At 40.2% G+C, this 17,168-nt stretch overlaps 1 protein-coding gene and 3 pseudogenes across 1 annotated transcript; 1 reads left to right on the top strand and 3 right to left on the bottom strand.

The window, feature by feature from the left end:
- Window positions 1–1,153: 1,153 nt before the first annotated feature.
- On the bottom strand, window positions 1,154–4,761 carry LOC143847987 (chitinase 2 pseudogene; annotated as a pseudogene).
- A 1,057-nt stretch (window positions 4,762–5,818) lies between these two features.
- On the bottom strand, window positions 5,819–6,743 carry LOC143849177 (chitinase 2 pseudogene; annotated as a pseudogene).
- A 4,097-nt stretch (window positions 6,744–10,840) lies between these two features.
- Window positions 10,841–11,752, bottom strand: LOC143847850 (chitinase 2 pseudogene; annotated as a pseudogene).
- A 2,069-nt stretch (window positions 11,753–13,821) lies between these two features.
- Window positions 13,822–15,045, top strand: LOC143848428 (chitinase 2-like). Its single transcript, XM_077357375.1, has one exon. The coding sequence runs from the start codon at window positions 13,955–13,957 to the stop codon at window positions 14,864–14,866; it is 912 nt and encodes a 303-aa protein (XP_077213490.1). The 5' UTR covers window positions 13,822–13,954; the 3' UTR covers window positions 14,867–15,045.
- The last annotated feature ends 2,123 nt before the right edge of the window (window positions 15,046–17,168 follow it).

The following is a 17,168-nucleotide window of genomic DNA, read 5'->3' as shown; positions in this document are numbered from 1 at the left end:
CAATTGGTTGGGCTTGTGAGACACATTATCCCAAGAGCCGGTCCCCATACTCGGGTGAAGCCATGTTTATGAACTCTTGATAAGCCCTTCCATGTCCATTCACTTTTCCGACGTGGGATGCTTTCGCGTAGAACCCACAACAATACCTCCCCTCCCCTCCCCAACCGCACCCAACCCAACCCCACGCCGCCCCACGCACCCACATCGATGCGTGTGCGCAGAAGCAACGTGGGAACTACGAGACATTCCCCGAGGGATTCTCTCCACCTTGAGGGTACATTTAAGTTGCCTCACCGAGATCTTTCTGAGGGATTTTCTCCATCCTCAAGGGTATATCGGGATTATCATGCCCCCAGCTCTGGTACCACTTGTTGGGACCTAGGTAGAACTCACCTGTAAAAGCTAGCTATTGAGGGTGCCCAAGTCCTTATAAGCCCTTCCACATCCATTCACTTTTCCGATGTGGGATCTTTGCTTTCGCGTGGAAACTCCCAACAGCTTCCGCAGCTCATTTTGAAGACTTCATTGTCCGGAGAAAAAACAAGGCTTTTTGGAGAAATTGGGCTTGGCAAAAACCACATTAACTTCATTATTAAAGGATTTCTAACATGGGTTTTCAGTTTTTCCATCTTCATTATAGAAGAGAGAGACTAGGTGGACACCCTTGAAAAAGAGTGAAAGACCCAGAATTAGACAGCCACAACCTCTTTCCCTCTATCGGACTCATAGCCAGAGCTTGTAAGAAATTTACCAAAGAGAACAGAGGAGTATCGTTGTCTAAGGCCTTATATAACTCCAAAGCATCCTTCTCATCACATGTCTATCAATCCAGTCACTAGCTGGATTGAAAAAGACCAATGAGGCTTTATAATCATTGAGCTGAAGAACATTAAGCACGAATATAACTGTTATTTTTTTTTTCTGAAATCGATAGCTTAGTAGGTGATATGAGAAATTCAGGAATTAACTTATACCTGATTGAAGAAGCTTTTCGTGTTTAATGAGCTTACTCTGCAAATACAGTTGGTTCCCAAGATGGGTTCCATATAACTTCTATCAATACACATTTCACTAAAAGCATTTCTTATAACCATACAAAGTACAAAGCATTTCTTCTAACCACACAAAGTACAAAGTGGAAGAGTAAAAAAGATCAATGGGAGCTGGGTAACAAGGCCTGAGATCGACGCTCGTTACGGAATCCATTTCCCATAGAAATCATCGGCGGACCAAACAAAGATTCCATGAAGCTTGCCTTCACTCTTAAGCCTACTGCACGCACTAAAGAACCCACCATCCGGAGACAAACCGCCGCTACCATCACTAATGAAGCTAACAAAGACTTTACCCCCATTGTAATTAGAGCTCTGAGTATTGAAATAGTCCAAAAATTGCGATACAGTCGTCCCCTGATCATATGCGTAGAATTGAAAATTGACATAGTCTATAACATGCCCATATTTTCTCCACAAAGCCAAGTAATGGCTCTGAACTTGGTCATCATCAAAAGGGGCAATAGAAGCAAAAGAGATAACACCATTCTTCTTGAGAGTCGTCACGAGCAGTCCGATGCATTCCGCGAAGGTATTGGGATCGGCGCTAAAGTGCTCATAGTCAATATCTATACCATATAAATAAATTATACTGCTTGATGATTTTTGTTAGTGAGGAAACTGCATTTGCAACCCAAGAATTTATAGTTGAAGTGTTGAAAAAAGCAAAGCTTCCACGCACACTATCCCTACCTAAGCTCAAAGCAACCTTCACATTCGAATGCTTACTCTTTATCGAACGAACTTCCGATGGACTAAGGTTGTCTGAGTCCCAAAACACATTGAATTTTCCATTGGTTGGGGAGGGAGAACTTGAAGTTGTGTAGTCAATTGCGAAGGAGCGAACGAAATGGAAGTCGACGCCTGGGTTTATTGGGATGTCGGAGAATTTTATGTTATTGAATTCCGCTCAGATGTATTGTCTGAAGAGATTTGAGGGTGGGGCTGCTTGGGTTTTGGAAAAAGCTAGGAGAGCTTGAAGAAGGAAGAGAGAGAGGAGACGAGCTTTGAGAAACCCATGGTAGAGGATGTTTTTGGGTGGTGTTTGGAGTGCAATGGAAATGGATATGGGAACATATGTACTTGTAGAGTTGTGATAGAAGTGAAGGCCGTACACAGGGATGTGTTGGGCTCTAGAAGGAAAGAGACATGGAGTGTGCCGTTTGAGTTATTCTGAGTGTGTTGTTTTTGTATTCAATAGGCTCTGCCGTTAGAGTTATTCTGAGTGTTCTTATTTTTTTATTCAAAAGGCTCCTGATTTCCAGCAATCGTGGATTAAAGTATCCATGGATTCGATTTTGTCGGAAAAAAACGTTACTTGGAATATGAGATCTCATATGCAGATATGCTGTGTGTTTGATGCAAAAAACTCTGAATTAATTCACAGCCTCCTCCCTGTTTTAAGCAAGGTTTAAAATTTCGGTTTCGGTTTTGGACATAGCCGAAATCGAAATTTTGGCCGAAATTCGGTAAAAAAATAAATCAATATTGTGCTGAAATTATCAAAATTGCCAAAATTTCGCATTTAGGTGATTTCGATATTGGTCCCAACCGAATTTTGGACCAAAATTTTGGTATTTTGGGTGAAATTTAAAACCATGGTTGTAAGTAACCTAGGAGTTTGTTACTGGAATTTTTCTGCACTTGAAACTTCACTATTCTAAAATTTCAGTCTGCACTAATCTGAGTTCACCACTATTTTTTTTTTTTGAAAGCACAAAGATTCAGTCCCCTAATTTTACCCCACAGAAAAATATAAAACTATAGACACAAAATTTCAGAAAACTGTCCAGAAGTAGTCGAATAATTGGATTAGTGTAAGGTGATGGTCACTAAGCAGATGGATGATTTCCTTGATATTAATATTGTACTTGGATGAAGAATTTTTTTTTTTTTTTTTTTTTGGGAAATGATATCAGCACTGCAGTGTTATAATAACATGCGTGGAGTATGTTGTCGTTTAGTATTGAAAGAGCTTGAAAGAGCTTTTTGAGAAATGTAATATACCTCTGACAGCCCTTTAAATACAAAACGATAAGATGCTTTCGCACATCTTATTAAAATGGTGGAGTGTTGATATTATTTCCCCTTTTTTTTCCTTCATTATATTACAGTCTGCCTTTTTATCACTGACCCTGGTTATCATGTTTGGTGCATTTAATGCCTAGTATTTGTGTAAGTCTATGTAGCTGGAAAGGATCCTGTATTGAGCACTTCTTTAGCTTCTATTTTCTCTTTATCGGTTAGTATAGCATTCTTACATGACGAATTGAATACAAAGATTACGATATATGAGTGACTGCCCTTGTAATCTTTAATTATTAAAAGATACAAACATTACGGACCAGGGTAGAACTCACCCTTAAAAGCCAGCCGTTGAGGAGAGGTCCCCAAGTCCTTATAAACCCTTCTACATCACTTTACTTTTCGTTGCTTTCCCGTGGAACTCCCAACAATTATCTCGTGTAGTGAAAAGATAGGGATATTTTGCGTGCTTGGTATTTTCATGTTGTTTTGTCCATGATCAGATCAGATTTGGCACATCAAAATTTCTCTAGTGCTACGCGTCATCAAACATTAATAGGGCTTCCCTACTAGGCTTCATTGTATCTTGGAGGCAATTCGCGGATCCCCTTTGCACACTACTAGTGGGGGCGAATCTTGTCTTAAGGAAAGTGATATCACGCCTTGAAGCAACAAGTTTCTGTTTTCTATCATCAACAGTACCCTCAACAAATTTCCAACAGAAGCATTATGTAATAAAAACTTATTTTGTTTCTGTCATCTCATTGTAGTAATCTAGCAGTAATAAATGGTGAACGAATGGATTCTGTATTGAACACTTATTTTGGTTTCTGTTCTCTTTGTCGGTTAATCTGGTATTCTTACATGATGAATTGAACACACAGATTACATGAGAAGTGACGGTAAAGATTATCAAAATTTCTACACATGCAATTTTTTAATGTCTCATAAGCCTAAAATCAAATGCAAAATACCCTCTTCAAATTCAGCCATGCATTTATTTTGGACCACTTGGGTCTTACTCTTTGTTTAAACTCCTTTGAACAGGTTGTTGATACTAACCACTGTAACTGTCGAAGAGAAATTCAAGATGAAAAAGGGTAGCTAATATCAATTTCTTTCCCAAAAATGCTGACAAAAATGTTATTTTTTTAAAGATGCAGACAAAAATGTCATGGCAAAGGCTAAAGAACATGGAATTATATAAGCAAAACAATTAAATATTCTTGGTGCGGCACAAACTTTTGCCTTTTATTTTCGTCTCCTACTAAAAAGATCATATGTTTTCCAAGCTGATTCTGTCAAGTCTGCCTCCAAAAATACAACAAGACTAGGTCTTAATTGATTTCGCGTCTTTGTCCTGCAATTCCCCTAGAAGCTAGCTGCTAAGGCGAGGGTGTTCGACTTTTTTTTTTTGACTGGTAAGGTGGGGTTAGGTGGACCCCTAACAATATAGTAAATAAAGAAGGATGATACAATTTCAGGAACAAGAATAAGATCACTGCCCAATCCTTAGAGCAATATCTAAGGAAGAGCGTAGAACAACCGAGGTTATGACACCCTTGAAGACAAACTCAAAAAACAGGCAAGGGAAAAGAAAATACACAAGCTGGAATTGTACAATTGGTGGGGCTTGTGAGACACGTTATCCCTACAGCTGGTCCACATACTCGGGTGAAGCCATGTTTACGAACGCCTGAGTCGATAAGCCCTTCCGTGTCCATTCACTTTTCCGATGTGGGATGCTTTTGCGTAGAACCCACAACAGTCCCTCCCCTCCCCCACCCACACACACCGACACACGCGCGCGGCAGCCACGTGGGAACTACAAGACCTTCCCCGAAGGATTCTCTCCACCTGAGGGTGCATTGAAGTTACCTCACCGAGATCTTTCTGAGGGATTTTCTCCATCCTCAAGGGTATATCGGGATTAGCATGCCCCCAGCTCTGGTACCACTTGTTGGGACCTAGGTAGAACTCACCTGTAAAAGCTAGCTGTTGAGGGTTCCCAAGTCCTTATAAGCCCTTCCTCATCCAATCACTTGTCCGATGTGGGATCTTCGCTTTTGCGTGGAAACCCCCAACAGCTTCCGCAGCTCATTTTGAAGACTTCATTGTCCGGAGAAAAAACAAAGCTTTTTGGAGAAATTGGGCTTGGCAAAAACCACATTAACTTCATTATTAAAGGATTTCTAACATGGGTTTTCAGTTTTTCCATCTTCATTATAGAAGAGAGAGACTAGGTGGACACCCTTGAGAAAGAGTGAAAGACCCAGAATTAGACAGCCACAACCTCTGTCCCTCTATCGGACTGATAGCCAGAGCTTGTAAGAAATTTACCAAAGAGAACAGAGAAGTATCATTGTCTAAGGCCTTATATAACTCCAAAGCATCCTTCTCATCACATGTCTATCAATCCAGCCACTAGCTGGATTGAAAAAGACCAATGAGGCTTTATAATCATTGAGCTGAAGAACATCACGCACGAATATAACTATTATTATTTTTTCTGAAATCAATAGCTTAGTAGGTGATATGAGAAATTCAGGAATTCACTTATACCTGATTGAAGAAGCTTTTCGTGTTTAATGAGCTTACTCTGCAAATACAGTTGGTTCCCAAGATGGGTTCCATATAACTTTTATCAATACATATTTCACTAAAAGCATTTCTTATAACCATACAAAGTACAAAGCATTTCTTATAACCACACAAAGTACAAAGTGGAAGAGTAAAAAGGATCAATGGGAGCTGGCTAACAAGGCCTGAGATCGACGCTCGTTACGGAACCCATTTCCCATAGAATCATCGGCAGACCAAACAAAGATTCCATGAAGCTTGCCTTCACTCTTAAGCCTACTGCACGCGCTAAAGAACCCACTGTCTGGAGACAAACCGCCGCTACCATCACTAATGAAGCTAACTAAGACTTTACCCCCATTGTAATTAGAGCTCTGAGTATTGAAATAGTCCAAAAATTGCGATACAGTCGTCCCCTGATCATATGCATAGAATTGGAAATTGACATAGTCTATAACATGCCCATATTTTCTCCACAAAGCCAAGTAATGGCTCTGAACTTGGTCATCATCAAAAGGAGCTATAGAAGCAAAAGAGATAACACCATTTTTCTTGAGAGTCGTCACGAGCCGTCCGATGCATTCTGCAAAGGTGTTGGGATTGGTGCTAAAGTGCTCATAGTCAATATCTATACCATCCAAATTATACTGCTTGATGATTTTTGTTAGGGAGGAAACTGCATTTCCAACCCAGGAATTTATAGTAGAAGGGTTGAAAAATGCGAAGCCTCCACCCACACTATCCCCACCTAAGCTCAAAGCAACCTTCACATTCGAATGCTTACTCTTTATCGAACGAACTTGCGATGGACTAAGGTTGTCTGAGTCCCAAAACACATTGAATTTTCCATTGGTTGGGGAGGGAGAACTCGAAGTTGTGTAGTCAATGGCGAAGGAGAGAAGGAAATGGAAGTCAACTCCTGGGTTTATTGGGACGTCGGAGAATTTGACGTTATTGAATTCCGCTCCGATGTATTCTCTGAAGAGATTGGAGGGTGGTGGGGCTGCTTGGGTTTTGGAAAAAGCTAGGAGAGCTTGAAGAAGGAAGAGAGAGGAGAAAAGCTTTGAGAAATCCATGGAGAGGATGTTTTTGGGTGGTGTTTGGAGTGCAATGGAAATGGATATGGGAACATATGTATTTATAGAGTTGTGATAGAAGTGAAGGCCATACACAGGGATGTGTTGGGCTGTAGAAGGAAAGAGACATGGAGCGTGCCGTTTGAGTTATTGTGAGTGTGTTATTTTTGTATTCAAAAGGCTCTGCCGTTTGAGTTATTCTGAATGTTCTTATTTTTTATTCAAGAGGCTCCTGATTTCCAGCAATCGTGGATTAAAGTATCCATGGATTCGATTTTGTCGGAAAAAAACTTTACTTGGAATATGAGTTCTCATATGTTGTGTGTTTGATGCAAAAACTCTGAATTAATTTACAGCCTCCTCCCTCTTGTAAGCAAGGTTTAAAATTTCAGCTTCGGTTTTGGACATAGCTGAAACTGAAATTTCGGCCGAAATACGGTAAAAAAATATTCAAATTTCAAACTTGTGCCGAAATTTCGGCCGAAATTTAGGATGTAGGTGATTTCGCTGCAAGATTTTAAAGTTAGACCGAAATCAGAAATTTCAGATTTCGGTCAACACCTAAACCGAAAAGTTCCGAAACCGAAATTCCCAGAAACTAACCAAATTTCCGTCGAAATTTCAATATAATATTATTATTTTATTTCTTTACGGAATTTCAGCTGAAATTACCGAAATTTCGGTTATGGTGAAGCCCGAAATTATAGCTGAAACCGAAATTTAAAACCTTGTTTCGATGTAGGTCCCAACCGAAATCCAAAATTTCAGTATTTTGGCCGAAATTTAAACATGTTATAAGTAACCCAAGAGTCTGTTACCTTGCTGAAATTTTCCTACACTTGAAACTTCACTATTCTAAAATTTCAGTCTGCAGACTGCACTAATCTCAGTTCGCCACTATTTTGCACAAAAATTCAGTCGCCTAGAATTTCCAGAGGACGCCTAATTTTATCCCACAGAAAAATATAAAACTCTGGACACAAACCTTCAGAAAATTGTTTAGATGAAGTCAAATAATTGGAATAGTGTAAGGTGATGGTCACTAAGCAGATGGATGGTTTCCTTGATAATAATATTGTACTTGGATGTAGAATTTTTTTTTCCTTTATTATATTACAGTTTGTCTATTATCACTGACCCTGCTTATCATGTTTGGTTCATTCAATGCCTAGTGTTTGTATAAGTCTATGTAGATGGAAAGGATTTTGTATTGAAACGCTTCTTTAGTTTCTGTTTTCTCTTTATCGGCTAATCTAGCGTTCTTACATGATGAATTGAACACAAAGATTACAGTATGTGAGCGAGTGCTCTTGTAAGAGTTTTTATATGGTGCCGGAGCCCACAACCGCACTTGATATTTGATCCGACAGCAGCTCATTTTTTCAGAGGCTGCTGTTGGATCAAACATCAAGGGTTGTACTTTTGTCGTACCAGCCACATAGGACTTGACGCTCGGGCACCATATAATTTCCCGCTCATGTAATCTTTAATTATTGTTGTGCCCAAGTCCTCATTTACCCAAAATGCTGACAAAAAAATGTTAGAAGGGTATAATTAGGGCTGCAACTCGAGCCGGGTTTTACCCGACCTGCATCGACCCGACCCGAAAATAGCCTGGGTCGGGTTCAGGTTTCATGGGTTTCGGGTCGAACCGGGTTCAGCATTCAAAAGCCCGCATGAATCTCGGGTCGAGCCGGGTTTGAAGGGGCCCGACCCGAGTTACATAAGTTATAGTATGTACATTTTTTTCTATTGTTAGTTAAAAGTTAAAGGGATAATTACATTTACACCCCCTCTAGTTTCTGACACATCCACTTCCACCCCTATAGTTTAAAACATGACAAATACACCCTTGTAGTTTCAATTTGTTTAAGGTAGGCCCCTCAGCTGAAGGTTCGTCCATAGATTGAAGGGTTAGGATGATCCAATGGAGCTGATTTTTTGGGCACACCCTATCTATGTCAGGACCCATCAAATGAACGCTTTGGATCATCCAAACAATGTGGGCCCACATTATTTAGATGATTTTTTGGTAGTGTTTGGATTCTGGTAGGGGCCCACATTATTTGGATGATCCAAAGCGTTCATTTGATGGGTCCTGACATAGATATGGTGTGCCCAAAAAATCAGCTCCATCGGATCATCCTAACCCTTCAATCTATGGACGAACCTTCAGCTGAGGGGGCAAACCTTAAACAAATTGAAACTACAGGGGTGTATTTGTCACGTTCTAAACTATAGGGGTGGAAGTGGATGTGTCAGAAACTAGAGGGGGTGTAAATGTAATTATCCCAAAGTTAAAAGTGAAAACCCACGCACCCACTGTTACTGTATGTGAGTGTAATTTCTGCTTCTATGAGTTGAGTTGATTCAAGTGTTTGATTCAGCATTGTTTGATTGTAATTACAACATTGTTTGATTACAGCATTGTTTGATTCAAGTGTGATGTGAGTGTAATTACATCATTGTTTGATTCAAGTGTAATGTGAGTGTAATTTCTGCTTCTATGAGTTGAGTTGCCTTGCCAAACAAGAATTTTCCTTAAAAATTTACGTCAACGTGAAAAAACCCGACCTGACCCGAACCGACCCGAGATTTATCATGGGTAGGGCTGGGTTTGGGAATCGTGGGTTTTCCGAAAAAAAACCCGACCCGAGATATTTCTCAGGTAGGGTTGGGTTCTCCAAAACCCGACCCGCCCGACCCGAGTTGCAGCCCTAGGTATAATGTGACAAAACAATGTTAGAAGGGTATAATGTGACAAAGGCTAAAGGTAAGATAGCATCAGAGAAGCAAAACAATTTAATATTAGGAAAATGATATGGAGACCGAGAGTACCACGGATGGAGAGACCAACAATGAGAATGCGCCATGTGTGCAGTAAAAATTTAATATTTTGTTGATTGTGATTTTTTGGCGACAACCCATTTGTTCAGTCCCCTGCTGGGTGGTACTCTCAGTCTCTCTACCATTACTCTATGCGTCATAAACTTTTGCCTTTTATTTTCGTTTCCTACCAGAAGGATCATATGGCTTGCAAGAAGATTCTCTCAAGTCTGCCTCCAAAAATATAAAGACTAGTTCTTAATTGACTCCGCATCTTTGTCCTGCAATTCAATAACCGACATGGTAAACTGTTTTGAAGAGCTTTTCTTGGGAACAGCGTAGAACTCACGCTTAGATGCTAGCCGTTAAGGGGAGGGTGCCCAACTCCTGATAAGCCCTTCACAGCCGTTCACTATTTCGATGTGGGATCTTTGCTTTCGCATAGAACTCCAACAATCTCCCCCTCTGCGTAGAAGCAATGTGGGAATTACGAGATCTTCCCCGAGGGATTTTCTCCATCCTTGAGGGTATATTGAATTAAGAGATCTTCTCCGAGGGATTTTCTCCTTCCTCGAGAGTATACCGGGGTTACCATGCCCTGGCTGTGGTACCACTTGGTGGGACCCAAGTAGGACTCACCTGTAAAAGCTAGCTATTAAGGGGAGGGTGCCCAAGTCCTTATAAGTTCTACCACATCCATTCACTTTTCCCAATGTTAGATCTTTGCTTTCGCATGGAACCCCAAACAGCGTCCACAACTGATTTTTGAAAACTTATAGTCTAGAGGAAAAACCAGGTTTCCTGGGGAAATTAACTAGGCAGCCCCAACCTCTTTCCATCTATCAGCCTGATAGCCAAAGCTTGTAAGAAATTTAACAATGAGAACAGAGGGGTCTCCTTGTCTAAGGTCCTATATAACTCCAAGGGATCCTTCTTGTCACATGTTAATCAATCCAGCCACTAGCAGGATTGAGAATGACCAATGAGGCTTTACAAGCATACACTTGAAGAACATCAAGCCCCAATGTAACTGAGATTTTTTCCTACAGTTGATAGTTTATCAGCTGATGTGAGAAATTCAGAAAGTAACTTAGACTTGATTGAAAAGGTTTTAATGTTTAATGAGCTAACTCTGCGAATACAGTTGGTTCCCAAGATGGGTTCCTTACAACTTTTATCACAACACATTTCACTAAAAGCATTTCTTATAGCCACACAAAGTACAAATAATTAATTATAAGCTTATAACCGCACAAAATACAAAGTAGAAGAGTAAAAACATCAATGGGAGCTGGCTAACAAGGCCTGAGATCGCCGCTCGTTACGGAATCCGTTTCCCATAGAGTCATCTGCGGACCAAACAAAGATTCCATGAAGCTTGCCTTCACTCTTAAGCCTACTGCACGCGCTAAAGAACCCGTTGTCTGGAGACAAACCGCCGCTACCATCACTAATGAAGCTAACTAAGACTTTTCCCCCATTGTAATTAGAGCTCTGAGTATTGAAAAAGTCCAAAAATTGTGATACAGTCGTCCCCTGATCATATGCATAGAATTGAAAATTGACATAATCTATAACATCCCCATATTTTCTCCATAAAGCCAAGTAATGACTCTGGACTTGTTCATCATCAAAAGGAGCTATAGAAGCAAAAGAGATAACACCATTTTTCTTGAGAGTCGTCACGAGCCGTCCGATGCATTCTGCAAAGGTGTTGGGATCGGCGCTAAAGTGCTCATAGTCAATATCTATACCATCTAAATTATTCTGTTTGATGATTTTTGTTAGGGAGGAAACTGCATTTGCAACCCAGGAATTTATAGTAGAAGGGTTGAAAAAAGCGAAGACTCCACGCACACTATCCCCACCTAAGCTCAAAGCAACCTTCACATTCGAATGCTTACTCTTTATCGAACGAACTTGCGATGGATTAAGGTTGTTTGAGTCCCAAAACACATTGAATTTTCCATTGGTTGGGGCGGGGGAACCCGACGTGGTGTAGTCAATGGCAAAGGAGAGAAGGAAATGGAAGTCGACGCTGGGGTTTATTGGGACGTCGGAGAATTTGACGTTATTAAATTCCGCTCCGATGTATTCTCTGAAGAGATTGGAGGGTGGGGCTGCTTGGGTTGTGGAAAGAGCTAGGAGAGCTTGAAGAAGGAAGAGAGAGTAGAGGAGCTTAGAGAAATCCATGGTAGAGGCTGTTTTTGTGTTGAGTTTGGAGTGCAATGGAAATGGATATGGAAATGTCTGTATTTATAGACTTGTGATAGATTGGGCTATAGAAGAAAAGAGACATGTGTGCCGTTCGAGTTATTCTGTGTTCATATTTTTGTTTTCAAAAGGCTCCAGATTTCCGGCAGGGTTTAGACACTTCTCTTTGTTGTCCTTGGCCACATCCGCATCTTAGATTCATTAATTGAATTTTTCCTTTGACCACCTATTCTTTGGGGGCAGAGAAAGAGACAAAGAGAAAGAGAGAGAATATTACTTAGAGGCAATGTTGCATGGAGAAATTATAAGATGAATGGTATAAACACGTAAAGGAAGTACCACCCTTGATATTTGATCCAACAAATATCAAGGATGGGAAGATGAATACAGTGTTTATATGGCCATTCATCATATAGTTTCCCTGTCGCGTGAGTACATGAGTACTCTTACGAGATCTCAGTGTCCGATTTGACTAACCTCGAGAAAAAGGACTCATTGATTCATCAATATATTTTAGGGGAATGACATTTCCCACCCCATAAACAGATAAAATCCCCTCCTTCAACGGTTTCTGTGAGAATGGTTTGCTGCTTGATGATAAATTCACCCTTTGAATGTTTTTCTTTGCCTTTAAAACTTAGCGACTAACGTTAAAGGGGGGAATTTTATCTTGGGGGGGTTAGCGTGGTAATTTAGTCCAATTCAAATTTTATTCCTTTAACATGATAATGATAACATGGTTATAAGATAATAATTGTAAATTTGTTATACTAGTACTTAGAAAAAATAGATAGAAAATATCTATTAGTGTTGTAGTTAATCCTAAAGTAATGGAATCTGATGTTTTCAACACAAGTACGTCGCCCATTCAGAAGCCAAGAATGTGCAGCGTGTAACACATAAGCTCCCCTTTGAATTTTATTGAAGTTACACATCATTTGCTCAAGAATCCTTCTCATCCACTGAAGACTATGATACATGTGGCTTGCAGGTAGGGTGCTCAAAACCATCATCTCGTGGGTCACCATGAGATCGTGCCATGTCTGTGAATCCATCCAAATGGATGATCCTTTGTTTTTGGTGGGTTCCAAATGGATGATCCTAGCCCCTTGACCAAGAGGCTTTCTAAGGGGCTCTTTGGATGTAAGGAAACATTTTATTGAAAGTTAATTTCTTTGAAAATTCAGTTATCTTGTGTTGAATAAATCTATTACCATTGCACCTTTTTTTTCCAATCTATTAATGCCATGTTTGGCAACTATGAAAACTTATTCCATGGAATATCCGCGGGCCAATGCATGAGTTGGCTGGACTGGATATAGCATAAAAAATTCCTAAAAATAGTGAAAAGAAGATCCATATTTAGAATTGATTTTTTTGTTTTTCCTGACTTTTTAAGAGGAAACAATCTCTAGCCTTATGTTCTCTTTTGCATAGGAAAGACTTAAAAGGGTTTGTCATGGGACTGACTTTGTCCCCGTCGTGGCTCCCCTTCTTCGACTAGTCCTTCTTGGACTTCTCTCCCCCACCTTTGTTGTTGTAGTATTGCTTGGATTGCTTTCCCTTGGCTCTCTCTTCAGCCCTATGTCTCTTATCCTTAGGAGCCCGACCGCCAGAAATGATTTGATCTCCGTATGCCGGAAATAGTTCTGCAAGCAGGGGGGGTCCAGAGCTAAGCCCCCCTCCTCACCCTTACCCTCCCAAGTCTCTCCATCTCCCTCGCATCTCTCAAAACAGGCCCCACAATCCATGGAATATTTTTTCATGGTGGTCAAACACTCAAACATGGCCTAAAATTTTCTTTGTTTTATAGGAAAATTCAATCCTTCTAGAACTAACCATTATTCCACAAAATATTAGTCAAGGGAACAAGCATCATGGCTGCCCAGAGAAGAATCAAGAAAATATGAGCCAATCTTAATCTCCAAAGATAAGAAGATAAGATGGTCAATGGAGGAGTTTCAACCAATCAAACATAGGACCAAGGAAAAAAATAATTTTAGAGATGTGTCCATTCCAATACATAAATAAGACCACTCTGAACAACTCAAACGGCACGCTACATGTCACTTTCCATTAGAACCAAAAACTTTCCTATTTATCAGAACTCCATAAATACATATGTTACCATATCCATTTCCATTGCACTAGTCCAAACACAGCACAAAAGCAGTCTCTACCATGGATTTCTCTAAGCTCCTCTCCTCTCTCTTCCTTCTTCAAGCTCTCCTAGCTCTTTCCACAACCCAAGCAGCCCCACCCTCCAATCTCTTCCGAGAATACATCGGAGCGGAATTCAAAAATGTCAAATTCTCCGATGTCCCAATAAACCCCGGAGTCAACTTCCATTTCATTCTCTCCTTCGCCATTGACTACACAACTTCAAGTTCTCCCTCCCCCACCAACGGAAAATTCAATGTGTTTTGGGACTCAGGCAACCTTAGTCCATCACAAGTTAGTTCAATAAAGAGTATGCATTCGAATGTGAAGGTTGCTTTAAGCTTAGGTGGGGATAGTGTGGGCGGAGGCTCGGCTTATTTCAACCCTTCTACTATAGATTCTTGGGTTGGAAATGCAGTTTCCTCCCTAACAAGAATCGTCAAACAGTATCATTTAGATGGTATAGATATTGACTATGAGCACTTTAGAGCCGATCCCAACACCTTCGCGGAGTGCATCGGACGGCTCGTGACGACTCTAAAGAAAAATGGTGTTATCTCTTTTGCTTCTATAGCCCCTTTTGATGATGACCAAGTTCAGAGCCATTACCTGGCTTTGTGGAGGAAATATGGGCATGTTATAGACTATGTCAATTTCCAATTCTACGCGTATGATAAGGGGACGACTGTAACGCAATTTTTGAGCTATTTCAATACTCAGAGCTCTAATTACAATGGAGGTAAAGTCTTGGCTAGCTTCATTAGCGATGGTAGCGGCGGTTTGTCTCCGGATGGCGGGTTCTTTAGCGCGTGCAGTAGGCTCAAGAATGAGGGCAAACTTCATGGAATCTTCATTTGGTCTGCAGATGACTCTAAGGGAAATGGCTTTCGTTATGAGCGACAATCTCAAGCCTTGTTAGCCAGCTCCCATTGATCTTTTTTACTCTTCCTCTCTGTATAAAATGAAGTATCTCCTCTGTACTTTGTGTGCTTATAAGAAATGCTTTTAGTGAAATGGGTGTTATTAGAAGTTATAAGGAACCCATCTTGGGAACCAACTGTAGTTGCAGAGTAAGCTCATTAAACATAAAGCCCATCTTATCCCTGGTCTAACCTTTTCACCACTGGGAAGAACATCTGGCTCCAAAGCACCCTTGTGTTCTACATGAACTAGTGGAAATAATCTCAGCGATTCACACAAAGCTGCATGCAAATACACTAACCCAGCAAGCTCCTCAGTTTTAAAAACTACCGGTTTTCAAAATCTAACAGACAAGAAATTGAAGCAGAGGATTCGAATTCCTCTGTCTGGAAGTGTTAAATATGCTTTGGCGGAAGGGTTTTATCTTCTCCTGTTGAATCCGTACCGGATTCCGGCCATACCTTACCGCCGGCAAATCTTTAACTTCATTTCTACCTTTTTACCTCACTGGCCTTTCATCTTCATCACTTTGAAGCTACAAACCCTAACTCAAAGTTCTCTAAAACCCTAGATCCAAAGTTACAAACCCTAGACTCGTATTCCTATTCCTCAGATTTATTCTTTCCATACCTTTAACCCTTGATTGAAGCTTCACAAATCCTAGATATGCTATATTAGAACCTGATCAAAACCTGTAAACCCCAAATTGAGCGTTTTCTTGTGTCCAAACCTAAGATTTATCCCCGGTTAGTGTATTCCGAAAAAGATGATCATCAGGAACTTTTTTAGTAGCCGTCGATCCAGCCCTCCGAGATTTATTGACTCTGATCTCCCACCGGAATCGTTCTTATGCCCTCGTGGTCTCAATCTTGAGAGATTATCAGGCCTATTTCTAGCTTGTCTTGATGGAGGTTACTCAACTCTGAAAATATTTGATTCCTTGTGCTCAGTTCTCTCGTCGGAAAGGAAAGGAAAGGGAAGTGAAGGGAAGGCAACTGGCAGAAAGGAAGGTGAAGGAAAAGAAACCTGACGAGCGTTTCGTTGCACATAAACCTGACAGAAACCTCACATGAAGTAACAGAAACTACAGAAATATGTGTTTCATTGCAGGAAAACTCAACATAAACTACAGAAATATGCGTTTAAACAGAAACTGTGACAAACTAACATGCAGAATTATGCTAACATAGAACCTAGTCTAAAATAAGTGGGTCCAACCCTCTAAAGTCAATCAAAATAAGAAAACCATGACAAACAGAAGCTGAACAATAACAATGCTAATCAAATTGTCACAAATATAGAGTTGCGAAGGCAGAATTGCCAAGATATAAATCAGTCAACCAATATAGACTTGACATAAAAACTACATATGTATGCCAATAGATCCTACTGAACAGGCCCATTGCCCAGTTGCATAATCATCCCAAAAAACAACCAGGGATTCATCGAACAAATCATGTCGCCCTGTCAAAATACCCATCACTTTAGTAGGGTGATTACCTGCAGAAGGAGAAAAAAAACATGAATAACAAGAAAAAATCATATTTGTGGAATTCTAAATCCACCCAAAATCAAATAGATCAAGTGTTCAAATTGTTAAAATCAATTGAGTATCAAATGAACTTAATCAAGTATCAAAAAATCATGAAGAGATCCGTTTCGAAGTTTCATTTTAAAAATTAGCGAAAATTACTTTCAAAATGAAGGGCACAAAAGTAACCAAAAAATAAATGTGTAGAGCTTTTTTGGAACAACAAATGTATTCCTGAAGAAAAGATGTATTCCTGCAAAGATGTATTACTTTTTTGGAACAATAAATGTATTCCTGCAAAATCCGTTTGGAACAACAAATGTATTCCTGCAAAGATCTAAAGCTCATATAGAGCTTTTTTGAAACAAAGATATGTGGATCAATATAGGAGGAAAAAAAATTTGAAACCCTAACCCAGTAAGGGGACTGTTGAAACCCTAAACCCTCATATTTCTGATTTTGAAGAAGAAGGGCAAAAAAGAGGAGGAGAAAGAAGAATAAAAATAAAAATGGAGGTCTAGTTAGGGCAAAAAAGTGAAAAAAAAGAAGAAGAAAAGAAATTGTTGAAGAAGAAGAAACAAAAGACACAAGTAGAAGAAGAAGAAGAAGAAGAAGAAGAAGGGAAGGGACTTACCGGACGAGTGTAGGTGGTCGTGCCGGCGAGCCGCGGGGAGACTTCTTGAAGATGAGGGAAAGTTTTGGCCTTTTGGGTGGAAGAGCTAGGGCAGAGAATAGTCGAGAGAGTGAAAAAGGCCGGGGAAAAGTCGGGAAAACAACCCGTTT

The sequence above is a fragment of the Tasmannia lanceolata genome, unplaced genomic scaffold, assembly GCF_043159265.1.
Source record: "Tasmannia lanceolata isolate RefF3 unplaced genomic scaffold, GAP_Taslan_0.1 ptg000016l, whole genome shotgun sequence".
NCBI lineage: Eukaryota > Viridiplantae > Streptophyta > Magnoliopsida > Canellales > Winteraceae > Tasmannia > Tasmannia lanceolata.
This window is presented reverse-complemented; position numbering and strand designations above follow the sequence as displayed.

What these genes read in the sequence shown, in the direction of transcription:
- LOC143848428 (XM_077357375.1), top strand. Translation starts at nt 13,955, where the DNA reads ATGGATTTCTCTAAGCTCCTCTCCTCTCTCTTCCTTCTTCAAGCTCTC.